General features: G+C 38.8%; 1 protein-coding gene across 1 annotated transcript in view; it reads left to right on the forward strand.

Moving 5' to 3' along the window:
- The first annotated feature begins 271 nt into the window (after positions 1-271).
- CPSF2 (cleavage and polyadenylation specific factor 2) overlaps positions 272-12,804 on the forward strand; it is a 33,838-nt gene continuing 21,305 nt past the window's right edge. The window contains exons 1-7 of the mRNA XM_017857963.1: positions 272-309; positions 538-596; positions 5,365-5,547; positions 8,287-8,446; positions 8,526-8,631; positions 9,647-9,776; positions 12,534-12,649. Of these exons, the coding sequence (XP_017713452.1) occupies positions 5,399-5,547; positions 8,287-8,446; positions 8,526-8,631; positions 9,647-9,776; positions 12,534-12,649 (661 nt within the window). The 5' untranslated portion in view covers positions 272-309; positions 538-596; positions 5,365-5,398. The remainder of the gene's footprint in view (positions 310-537; positions 597-5,364; positions 5,548-8,286; positions 8,447-8,525; positions 8,632-9,646; positions 9,777-12,533; positions 12,650-12,804) is intronic.

Below are 12,804 nucleotides of genomic sequence, written 5' to 3' on the forward strand. Positions count from 1 at the left end.
ATAAATAAACATATATATATATAATATATATATATATTTTTTGGAGACGGAGTCTCGCTCTGTTGCCCAAGCTGGAGTGCAGTGGCGCGATCTTGCTCACTGCAAGCTCCACCTCCTGGTTTCACACCATTCTCCTGCCTCAGCCTCCCAAGTAGCTGGGACTACAGGTGCCTGCCACCGCGCCTGGCTAATTTTTTGTATTTTTTTTTTTATTAGAGATGGAGTTTCACCGTGTCAGCCAGGATGGTTTCGATCTCCTGACCTCGTGATCCACCCGCCTTGGCCTCCCAAAGTGCTGGGATTACAAGCGTGAGCCACCGCGCCCACCCCCTAAATATTTTTATGTCTTTTATTATCTGTTTATGTAAGCTTAAGCTTCCTAAAATTATGACAGATCTCTTTTTTATAAAAGGACCACATATTATACTACTTGGTGGTGCTCCTGATGCCTTAGGGCAAGATACAAATTAAACACCATAATTATAAACAGAATGAAATCATAATACCACATTCATAAGGCTTTTATTTATTTTTTAGGTTGATAAAGAACTCTTCAGAATTCCTGGTGTTTTATCATATATACGACTGAGATATCAGTAAGTAGTGAATGTTTAATAAAGATACAGCTTTATTATGAATAATTGTAGTGAAAATATCTTTTCATCTGTTGAAATCTTGGTCTGTCTGCAAAAAAAGTTTTAATATGAACTTACTCAGTTCTAGCTGCAAGATACGCGCATGTTACTTCATAATCTAAATGAAGAAAGTGGGAATTAAGGACAACTTAAGTAGAAAAAAATTTCCTTTAGGCCATTGATATAATTGTGGTACAGTAAGCTTTTTGGCAGGGATAATTTCCAAGGTCCTTTCCAAAATTGTATTTATAAACGTTTTTCATCAAATAGAGAATTAATGTCTTTGTACCCCAAATAAGAACACAGGAAGGCCAGGTGTGCTGTCTCACACCTGTAATTCCAGCATTTTGGGAGGCCAAGGTGGGTGAATCACTTGAGCCCAGGACTTAAAGAGCAGCCTGGACAACATAGTAAAATCCTGTCTCTACAAAAAATTAGCCGAGTGTGGTGGTGCGTGCCTGTAGTCCCAGCTACCTAGGAGGCTGAGGTGGGAGGATCACTTGAGCCCAGGAGGTTGAGGCTGCAAATGAGCCATGATTGCACCACTGCACTCCAGCCTGGGTACCAGAGCAAGATCCTGTTTCAGGAAACAAAAACAAGTCAATATATTTTAAATTTTAACTTACCAACAGTTATTTATTGAATAACCACTATGTGCAGGGATGTGCTAATGTACTAAGGATGAAAAAATGGATCAAGCCAACTCCCGTACTCAGAGAGCTTTCCCAAGCAAGGGCAAATATATGTAGATGGGTTCCAGTTTATGGTGTGGTAAGGACAGTGAGCTTATTTTATACTAGCCATGCCCCGTTCCTTCATTTAAGAAACATTCATCGGCTACCACTGTATGTTAGGCACTGTGGAGGCATTGGAATGTAACTGTGATCAAAACAGAGAAAGTCTTTACCTTCATGGAGTCCACATTCCAGTGTGGGCACAGGAGGAGAGAAGGTGACAGACAAAGCAAGTAAATAAATAAGTAGCAATTAGAGGGCACTAAGTATTTTGAGGGAAATAGAATGATGTTGTAATGGGCGTGAAGAAGGGCTTTAGGGTGGTCAGAGAATGACTACGTCTGAGAATGACTCAGTCAATTAGAGACAGGGAGAATACATAAACAAGTTAGAGGTCTTGGTCACAGTGAAGAGAGAAGAAAATTTGAGAAATATAATGAGTTGTTATGAAAGTATATCCCTGGAAGTGCTTTATAAAGGTCATTGATAAGTCTCTATACGACTTAAGCCAACGGACATTTCTCTGGCTTCTCAGACTTAGTGCAAATGGGAGGTGAGGAAGTGGAGATATATCTGTGCACAAATACCTGAGAAGTTTTTCTGTGAAAGGGAAACCCAAAATGATGCAGTGGTTGTTGGGGTTGAAGGGTTAAGAGAGGGTTCTTATAAGTTGGAAATTCTAGAGTATTTTTATAAGCTTGCGGGAATGGTCCATCAATGAAACACTGATGCAGGGGAAAGAGCAAATGACTGAAGATGTCAAGTCTTTCAGAAGGTGAATAGGAATGGGATCAACAGCGCACATAGAGGGACCGACCTTGGGTGGGAGCAGGACTATTCTATACCATAGGAGACCCAACAGTATACATATAGATAGGCTAATAGATGTAGTATCTGGAAAATGAGAAATTACTCTCTAATTTTATCAGCTGAGACTAGGGTGGAGGGAGGGATGGGTGATCTTTGAACAAAGAGGAGGAGGTGTGGAGTAGTCGTCTCAGAAATTGAAAGTCAACCTACTAAGAAAAGTCAGATTGAAGGGTAATACTTAGGGCCTATTTGAGGCCTTTGGCCATGAATTTAAAGAGCAAATAGCATTAGCTGGGCATGGTGGCAGGTGCCTGTAATCCCAGCTACTTGGGAGGCTGAGGCAGGAGAAATACTTGAACCTAGGAGGCAGAGGTTGCAGTGAGCTGAGATCTTGCCGCTGTACACCAGCCTGGGCGACAAGAGTGAAACTTTCTCTCAAAAAAAAAGAAAAAAAATGGGCTGGGTGGATCATGATGTCAAGAGATCGAGACCATCTGGCCAACATGGTGAAACACCATCTCTACTAAAAAAAATTAGCTGGGCGTGGTGGCGCATGCCTGTAGTCCCAGCTACTCAGGAGGCTGAGGCAGCAGAATCACTTGAACCTGGGAGATGGAGGTTGCAGTGAGCCAAGATCGTTACACTGCACTCCAGCCTGGCGACAGAGTGAGATTCAGTCTCAAAAAAAAAAAAAAAAAAAAAAAAATAGCACAGCTGTAATTCTCCTCCATATCCCATCCTCCCCCAACCCCTGCATGATTGGAGTTCATCAGGACTGGGGTTTTGCCAGCCTAGTAGAGAGAAGGACTAGAGGAGCAAGACATTTGAGTGTTTGCAAATAATCTTAACAGATCATGAATTGAAGGTGAGGACCTAAGTGAAAACAGGAGGGGGTCGTGGATAGGGAAAAAGTAGCCAGCGAATTAGAGAGATACCACTGAGCACAGAGGATTTTTGCAATGGGAATACTAGAGTAAGTAAGGTGTTAGAGAGTGAGATGCTTGAAGGTGAAATTTTCAAAATAGTACAGTTACTGATAGTGATAAGTTCTAGGGTGTAATCGTAATGCTGGGTGGCTGAAGTGAAATGAAGATTATTGGAGTTGAGGAAGTCAAGGAACCAACAGGTCAGTATTGAAGTTACTCAGAGAAACAACGGTCATGTAAAAGTCCCCAGTGAATGAGGCCAGGTTAATGGATGCCATAGTGAAGGGGAAATGTGAAAGACGAATAGTGACCTGCTGGGTGGCAAGAGCTTTAATGGGACTAGACTATTTGAAAGAGGAAGGAGAAGACATGGTTTAGAAGCTGCAGTGAGGAGCAAGGAGCACATACCTCCTGCTTTTCAAGTACAGGGCGTACAAAAAGTTAAAACAACAACAACGAAAAACCTTGAGAAGGCTGTAAGAGAAAGAGTATGATTAGGGAACAGCCAGGTACCTGGGAAGACAAGCAGGTGAAGAGAATTTTCAGAGAAGCAGTTGCAGTTACAGGTGAGTAGAATCATAGTTCCAGAGAGCATCCTGAAAGGATTTGAGAGGGAGAAGAGGTAGGGGATTAGGTCTTACTGGGAGATGTATGCATCTCCCATAATGTATCATTGTATCATTGATAGTTGATAACCTAGCAGTCTTGTGATTTTGGCTGTCACTCAGATAAACAAGGCTGGGAGATGTGGTGGGTTTAGCAGCCCCTGTCAGCCTCTTGTCAAAGGTGGATTTCAGTTTACCTCAGTTTGTTGATGACCTTGAGTAGTGGTGAGAAATTATTAGGTAATTCAGTGGCCTTCTCTCCTATTTGCATAGTTAGCCAGGAAAGGCTCATTTATTTTAGGGAGCTGAAATCTGAAATGTTGCTGTGGGGTTGAACTTTGTTAATGAATATTTTCGTAACTTCTGCTTAATAGCACACAGTTCCAGGTTCTAAATCCCATTTTTTTTTAAAAAAGTATATGTTTTATTTTATTTTATTTTATTTATTTTTTAGATACAAAGTCTCACTCTGTTGCCCAGTCTAGGGGACACTCTAGGGTTTCACTCTGTGCCCAGTCTAGTGGTGCACTCATAGCTCACAGTAACCTCGAACTCCTGGGCTCAACCAATTCTCTCATCTTGGCCTTCTGAGTAGCTAGGACTACAAGTACATGCCACCAGCCAGTATTTTTATTTTTTATTTTTGTAGAGACAGGGTCTCACTGCATTGCCCAGGCTGGTCTCAAACTCCTGAACTCTAGCAGTCTTCCTGCCTGGGCCTCCCAAAGGGCCGGGATCACAGGCATGAGCCACCATGCCTGGCCTATAGATGTGTTCATGTTATATTTTCCTGAAATATATGTAGTAGGCATCCCAATTTGCATTCCATCAGATATATGTTGAGCGTGCATCAGGTTCTATTTAGGAGTTGCAAACATATACCACCTGTGTTTTTCTGTTGCTCACATTCCAATGCAAGGGTTCTTAATGTTAAACTCCCTGAAAAGTTTGTGAATTTCTATGTGTATATGTACTCTTGTTTTTTGTTTGGTTGTGTTGAGAGTTGGTAGGGGAGAGGGGAGGGCCCATAGGTTTTTATCAGATTCTCAAGGGGGTCTATTTAAGAACCACTGGTCTAATTAACAGGAGAGAAAGACGCATAAACTAATCATTGTAATACAGTGAAATCAGTGCCATCACAAAGCACGATAAAAGACGAACAGATTCACCTTGAAGGATGAGTTCATTAATTCCTAAACATTTATTTATTGAGGAACTTGGATGCAGTAGTATCTGTTGTAGGTAATTTACACATTATTTGAAATACTGCATCCTTTTTACATGTATGTTAATACTAATGTTTTATAGACTGAGGTACACAGGTGAGGAAAGTTTAACTTGCTTCAAATCACATAGTAGATTCATATATGGGTCTATTTGATTGCAATATTCACTACCCCACTAGGGAGCCACCAAAGGGCTCATTGTGTCCAAGATTATGTTTGTGCTTTTAAACTTGGCAGTGAGTTAATAAACTTGCTTTCACTTAAAAAATAAGTAAACTTGGCAGTGATGGAAATGGGCCTTTAAACTGCTTTTCATGTTAATGGAATTTCTATGAACTTAAATATTTGAACTAATTTTAATCAGTTTGTCTATTATATATGCCAGACGGTGCTTTTATGTTTATTTATGTTTTCATTTCATTTGAAAGACCCTTCTAGCTTGCTGTTTCTGGACCAAAAAAAATGACGTCTATTATCAAGTTAACTACCCTTTCTGGGGTCCAAGAAGAATCTGCCCTTTGCTATCTTCTCCAAGTTGATGAGTTTAGATTTTTATTGGACTGTGGCTGGGATGAGCACTTTTCTATGGATATTATAGATTCCCTGAGGAAGTAAGTTACATTTCATAATTCTAGGTTTTTATTAAATCAACTTCTCTTTTCTGTACCGTAATACCATTTCAGTGTGATAAATATTGCCTTTTTACACTAGTTTATAGCAAAAGGTTTAATTTTGCTTATGCCAAAAACCTATAGTGACCATTTTAACTTGTAAAGTTTTGATTTACTTATACGCTTTGCTTGTTGAAATTCAGCAAAATCTTAAGCTAATGGATTTCAGTAGAAATTTTTGCATGCTAATTTTTGGAAAGAACAAGAATACATAAGAATTTGAGAAGAGGAAACATTTTCCATGTGAAAGTTCTGTGGTCAGATCACATTAGCTTACTTTTCTACATCTTTTGATGCTAAACATTGTGAACTGGTTCTCAGAATGACCATGAGATACTGATTCATCCAAAAAAAAATCATTTATGGGCTGGGCACGGTGGCTCATGCCAGTAATCCCAGCACTTTAGGAGGCTGAGGTGGGCAGATCACTTGAGTTCAGGAGTTCGAGACCAGCCTGGCCAACATGGTGAAACCCTGACTCTACTAAAATTACAAAAATTAGCTGGGTATGGTGGTGTGCACCTATAGTCCCAGCTACTTGGGAGGCTGAGGAAGGAGAATTGCTTGAACCCAGGAGGCAGAGATTGCACTGAGCCTAGATCATACCACTACACTGTAGCCTGGGTGACAGAGCAAAAATCTGTCTCAAAAAAAAAAAAATCAATTATGTTTGCAGTATTATACTAATTTTGCAAGAAAAGAGGACTTAAATATTTAAAAAACTTTAGAACTTGAAAAAAAAAATCCAAACCATTTTATTAATTTCTTGTGTCAATGAGAACATATGCTTCCCTGATTAATTGAAGTTTTACTATTCAATTAGCAAAACTGTCTGTGGTTACTGTGCGAAAATGCTGGGACAAAAATCCATTATAAGTATGTGGTCATATAAATACCCTCTCCTTAATAATTTCTGAAATTATCTCCTTAATAATTTCTGAAATTACCCTCCTGAGTAGCTGAGATTATAGGCATGTACCGCCTGCCCGGCTAATTTTTTGTATTTTTAGTAGAAACAGGACTTCACCATGTTAGCCAGACTGGTCCCGTACTCATGACCTCAGGTAATCCGCCCACTTCGGCCTCCCAGAGTGCTGGGATTATAGCCATGAGCCACCATGCCCAGCCAATAATAATTTCTGAAATTCTAAGCTGAGTTATTGAACTTAATAGTTTGCAACCGGGCACAGTGGCTCACGCCTGTCATCCTAGCACTTTGGGAGGCTGAGGCGGGCGGATCACTTGAGGTCAGGAGTTCAAGACCAGCCTGACCAACATGGTGAAACCCCATCTCTAGTAAAATTACAAAAATTAGCTGGGCATGGTGGCGCATGCCTGTAATGCCAGCTACTCAGGAGTCTGAGGCAGGAGAATCACTTGAACTTGGGAAGTAGAGGTTGCAGTGAGCCAAGATTGTACCATTACACTAGAGCCTGGGCAACAAGAGTGAAGCTCCATCTCAGAAAAAAAGAAAAAAAAAGAAGTGTTAAATGAAGCTGGGTGCAGTGGCTCATGCTTGCAATCCCAGCACTTTGGGAGGTGAGAAAGGGCGGATCACCTGACGTCAGGAGTTTAAGACCAGCCTGGCCAACATGGTAAAAGCCTGTCTCTACTAAAAATGCAAGAATTAGCCAGGCATGGTGGTGGACACCTGTAATCCCAGCTACTCCACAGGCTAAGGCAGGAGAATCACTTGAACTGGGCAGCTGAGGTCACGCCAGTGCACTCCAGCCTGGGCAATAGAGCGAGACTATGTCTCCAAAAAAAAAAAATAGCATGCAGGATAGCTATTAAAAATCAACTTACGGCCAGGCATGGTGGCTCACCCACGTAATCCCAGCACCTTGAGAGGCTGAGACGGGCAGATCACCTGAGGTTGGGAGTTCGAGACCACCCTGACCAACATAGAGAAACCCCATCTCTACCAAAGATACAAAATAAACTGGGTGTGGTGGCACATGCCTGTAATCCCAGCTACTCGGGAGGCTGAGGCAGGAGAATCGCTTGAACCCAGGAGGCAGAGGTTGTGATGAGCTGGAGGTCGCGCCATTGCACTCCAGCCTGGGCAACAAGAGTGAAACTCCATCTTAAAAAAAAAAAAAAAATCAACTTATTTGTGGTGTCTACTGTTCTTTTCATTTTGTTCTTGTTTTATTTTAGGCAGGGTCTCACTCTGTCACTCAGACTGGAGTGCAGTGGCATGATCTCATCAAGCTCAACCTCCTGTGCTCAAGTGATCCTCCCACCTCTGCCCCCCAAGTAGCTTGGACTGCAGGCTTATGCCACCACACCTGGCTTTTTTGTTGTTGTTGTTATAGAGACAGTGTTTTGCCATGTTGCCCAGGCTAATCTTGAACTCCTGAGCTCAAATGATTTGCCTGCCTTGGCCTCCCTAAGTGCTGGGATTACAGGTGTGCACCATCACACCTGGCCTTCTTTTCTGTTTAAAATGTGTCTACACACCATATATTTAAGTGTACCTTATACTACATTTTTTATAGCTATGCAGAGCACAGGTAGTAATAATTGAAATTCATAGGTAATCATAATTTTAGCTCTTAGTTTTGCTCTTCTGCCCCAGCATAGTCTTCAATCCAGAATTGGGGAATAATTTTGAATATTCTGTCTTTACCCTCTGAAAAGATTCAAGAAGTAGTCCTTTCGATTGTGTTCTTGTAGGCATGTTCACCAGATTGATGCAGTACTGTTGTCTCACCCTGATCCTCTCCACCTTGGTGCCCTCCCGTATGCTGTCGGAAAGTTGGGTCTGAACTGTGCTATCTATGCAACCATTCCTGTTTATAAAATGGGACAGATGTTCATGTATGATCTTTATCAGGTAATTTAAGCAATTAAAAAAATTTTGTTAGCACTCCTTCAGTGATAGTTTTTCACCTTTATTTGTGTTATTCTTTTAGTCTCGACACAATACGGAAGATTTTACACTCTTTACATTAGATGATGTGGATGCAGCCTTTGATAAAATACAGCAGCTAAAATTCTCTCAGATTGTGAATTTGAAAGGTAAAAAGAATTTCCAGTAGTAAGTACTTAGACGAATGGGGTTTAACTTGCTAGAAAATACTGAGGAGAATTCAGAGAGAAAATTACAGGCATTATGGTCTGAAGAATAAAAAAATTAGCACATTCTGCCTTGATATAGAACTCTTAACTTCCATTTGAATTTTAAAATATTTCAGAATAAACGCCAACAAAATGTTAATAGCTCAGGCTTTTTCATGTTTAACTTGGGAAAGACTCATTTAGTGTTTATCATGTATAATAAACAAAAGATAGTTTGGCCATTTCCTCCTCCTCAGAGCTTACATTAGATTGAGGCGACAAGGTGGCTGAGATGGCCAAATGTAGTGACTGGGGTAAATGAAGTGCTGTGGCAGCACAGCAGATAATGAATTCTAGCATTGGACATTAAAAAGTTTATTATTGAATTAGGTCAGGAAGTCCTATAGTAAGTCTATATTGATCATCTACAGAGATATTTCTATTAGATATTTTCATAGAAATGAACCCTGGCATTGATAAAATAATGCAATAATGGACTCTGAAGATTTAGCCCAGAAATAACAACAGTCTCAACAGTTTTGCTTCTAGTTAGTTTTTCTGTAGGATAAATTCTTTAGCACAATGAGATTTAAATTATTCTGTTAGTTTAGAGGTTAGCAAAAATGGAAACATTTGATAATTGTGTATATAAAATATACATTAAAATTTGCTAGTTCATACTAAATAATTTAATAGTGTACTAGCTTTTAAATCTAATCTCTAGCCTTGTACTTATAAGCACAAATATCTCTACAAGAATACATAATAAAGTAACAAGAATGTTTGCCTCCAGTGAGGGAGTAGAGTAGCTGGGAGACAGGAGAATGAAGCCTGCTTTCACTATATGCATTTTTACTTTTGAATTTTGTGTTATTACATATACAGGATTACCTATTAAAATATTATCATTTAGAAATAAATAACCTTTCTTTAGGGTTGTAAAAGAAATCTGAGTATTGTTACCTTGTTGACATAGGTAAAGGACATGGCCTGTCTATCACACCTCTGCCAGCTGGTCATATGATAGGTGGAACAATATGGAAAATAGTCAAAGATGGAGAAGAAGAAATTGTTTATGCAGTTGACTTCAACCACAAGAGGGAGATGTAGGTATATCAAGACAAAAGCTAAAGGAAATGCAATTAGTATTATTTTATTCTTTGAAGGGAAAATAAGAAACACAGTTTTGTTTTGGTTACCAGAAATTTAGGGCAACTTAAAAGCATCAAATAGAGAATGTTTTCAAAATTAATTATTTGCATAGTAAGGGGGAAAAGTATGTTATAAGACATAAAAGATTTTAAAAATTTACACGTTAAGTATACACTCTGCAAAACAGATACCTCCCTGGAGATGTTGCAAAGGAGATGAATTTTAAATATGAAATTATGTAAATAATAGCAAGTTCTCGGCCTGCTATTTAACAAAACTTTGTGGATGGGTTGTTCTTTTGTTTTGTAATGTGATATGGTTTGGCTCTGTGTCCCCACCCAAATCTCATCTTGTAGCTCCCATAATTCCCATGTGTTGTGGGTGGGACCCAGTGGGAGATGATTGAATTATGGGGGCGGGTCTTTCCCATGCTTTTCTTGTGATAGTGAATGGGTTTCACGAGATCTGATAGATTTAAAAACGGGAGTTGCCCTGCACATAATATAATTACCATCTAATATAACTGCCCTGTATGTTTAAAGTTAGTCCCTTTGAAAGAGAACTCAATGCTAGTTATGATTTTACACACTTCATGTGGCACTCAGAGCATTACTATACAATATTTTGGTGTTTAGTCTCTTACAGGCTTGTTTTGTTTTATCTGTACATTAAGTTCATAGCTATTTTGTGTTACATTACAATAGGCTCAGGATCTTTGTATTAAGAAATACTTAACACAAATAGACTGAATTTTAGATGCTTATAACCATAGATTAATGAGGAAAGGATGGTTATGTTGCAGGCTGAAAGAGTGAGTGTCGTGATCGACTCAGTATACCACTGGAGGCTAGATGAGTAAACAGCAAACTGTTCTCATAAATGCAGAATGTTGGCAAACTGACAAACTGTGTTTGCCACCCAGAAGGAATGCTGAGGGCAGTCATGCCTCAAGTGCAAGTGTTGCTTGTGACTAGGCACATCTGAAGCCTGTTAGCAGTAATGTGAACCTGTGGTCAATTAAGCAATTAACCTGTGGTCAATTAACCTGTGGTCAATTAACCAATTGTTACCTCCTCCTCCCTGGTCTTTCTACCCATTAAATATGAAGGGCTGTGGAAGCTCAAGGCGGCTGCCTTTGCTCACTAGAAGCAGGGAGCTCTCTTCTTCCCCTGATCCCTTCCTTTAAAGTAGTTACTTTTGTTTTAAGTTTTCATTTCTGTGTTCGTCCTCCTTCATTCAGTCTTGTAGTAACCATGGCAAACTGTGGCATGGCTATTTGAGTAAATGGTATTGAAGGATTCAACCATTTTGGAAAAAAATCAATTTGTGTCGTTTTAATTATATAACAAAAGAAATTTCAGATGGATTAGAACTAAATAGAAATGAAGCAATATTGGTGAGTCTGATCTCTGAATTGAAAAGACTTTGTAAGCATAAAATAATGGACCAAGTTACAAAAGAAAAGTTTGATAGATTTGATGACATACAGGTTCAAATGTCTGAAACAACGAATAAAAAAAAAATCAAAGTAGGAAAATATTTGCAGCAAGTTGCCCAAAAACTTGCAACATATATATAAAATCAAGTATTAATTTATTAATAAAAATATACCACTTGCAAAATGGACAAAAGTTATAAAGTCAAAAAAGAGAAAATTTAAATGATTTTTTTTGTTAGATACCATTAAAATTATTATTCTTATTTATATTTTTATGTATTTTTTTGAGACAGAATCTCACTCTGTCACCAAGGCTGGAGGCAAGTGGTGCGATCACGGCTCACTGTAGTCTCAACCTCCCAGCTTCAAGTGATCCTCCCATTTTAGCCTCCCAAGTAGCTAGGACTACAGGTGCGCTCTAACATGCCTGGCTATTTTTGTATTTTTAGTAGAGATGAGGTTTTGCCATGTTGCCCAGGCTGGTCTTGAACTACTGGGCTCAAGTGATCTGCCCACCTCTGTCTCCCAAAGTGTTGGGATTACAGGTGTGCGCCACCGCAGTAGTCAAAATTATTTTAAATGGTGGTTTTCTTCTGGGAAGTATGTAGAATTGGTCAGTCTTTTGGTTGAACTTTTCTGGGTAATGTTAAATCTTTCTGAAAAGCCTTTTAGCAGTACTATGTATTACAGTAAATACATTTCTAGGAATGTGACCTAAAGAAACAATCAGAAATGCAATGGAAGCTTTTGTAAAAATGTTCTTTGAAAGATTATTATGGCAAAAATAAGTGACCTAAATATCAGTAAAGGGAAGGGATCAAATACAGTGTAGACACAATAAAATGTTTTTATAACTGTTAAACATTTAGTTTACAAAAAAATGTTTATGTCATGAGTAAAAACCAGGATATAGAACTGAGTATATAGGAATGCATATGGGATATCAGCTTTGAAAAATACACATGTGTATCAGTACCATAAGACAGGGCAAAAAGAAAAAAAAAATGTGTGAATAGAAAAACTTACATGGTTAGAAGGATGTACACCAAAATATTATGTCAGTTATCTCTGAGTAATGGTACTCTGGAAGATTTTTATTTTCTTCTTTATACTTGTTTGAAGTTACTAGATTTCTTATCAATGAGCGTGCCTACTTTTATAGTTAGAAGAGGGAACACCTTATAAATGAAGCTGCTTATTTTTTAAGTAAGAGAAGCTATTATTGTTTACTTGAAATGCTATAAAATATTCCTCTTCTTAAAATTTCTTATAGCCATTTAAATGGATGTTCCCTGGAAATGCTAAGCAGGCCTTCCTTACTTATCACAGATTCATTCAATGCTACATATGTACAGCCTAGAAGGAAACAGAGAGATGAGCAGCTTCTGAGTACGTATTCTTTCATGTCCTTATTATTATTTTGTAACTTTTTGTATATTTAGGGAATATAAGTACAGGTTTCTTTGGGGTTTTTTTTGTTTTTTTTTTTTTGTTTTTGAAACGGACTTTTGCTCTTTTACCCAGGCTGGATTTTTTTATTTTTA

This window comes from Rhinopithecus bieti, unplaced genomic scaffold, assembly GCF_001698545.2.
Source record: "Rhinopithecus bieti isolate Rb0 unplaced genomic scaffold, ASM169854v2 scaffold_41913, whole genome shotgun sequence".
NCBI classification, from domain to species: domain Eukaryota; kingdom Metazoa; phylum Chordata; class Mammalia; order Primates; family Cercopithecidae; genus Rhinopithecus; species Rhinopithecus bieti.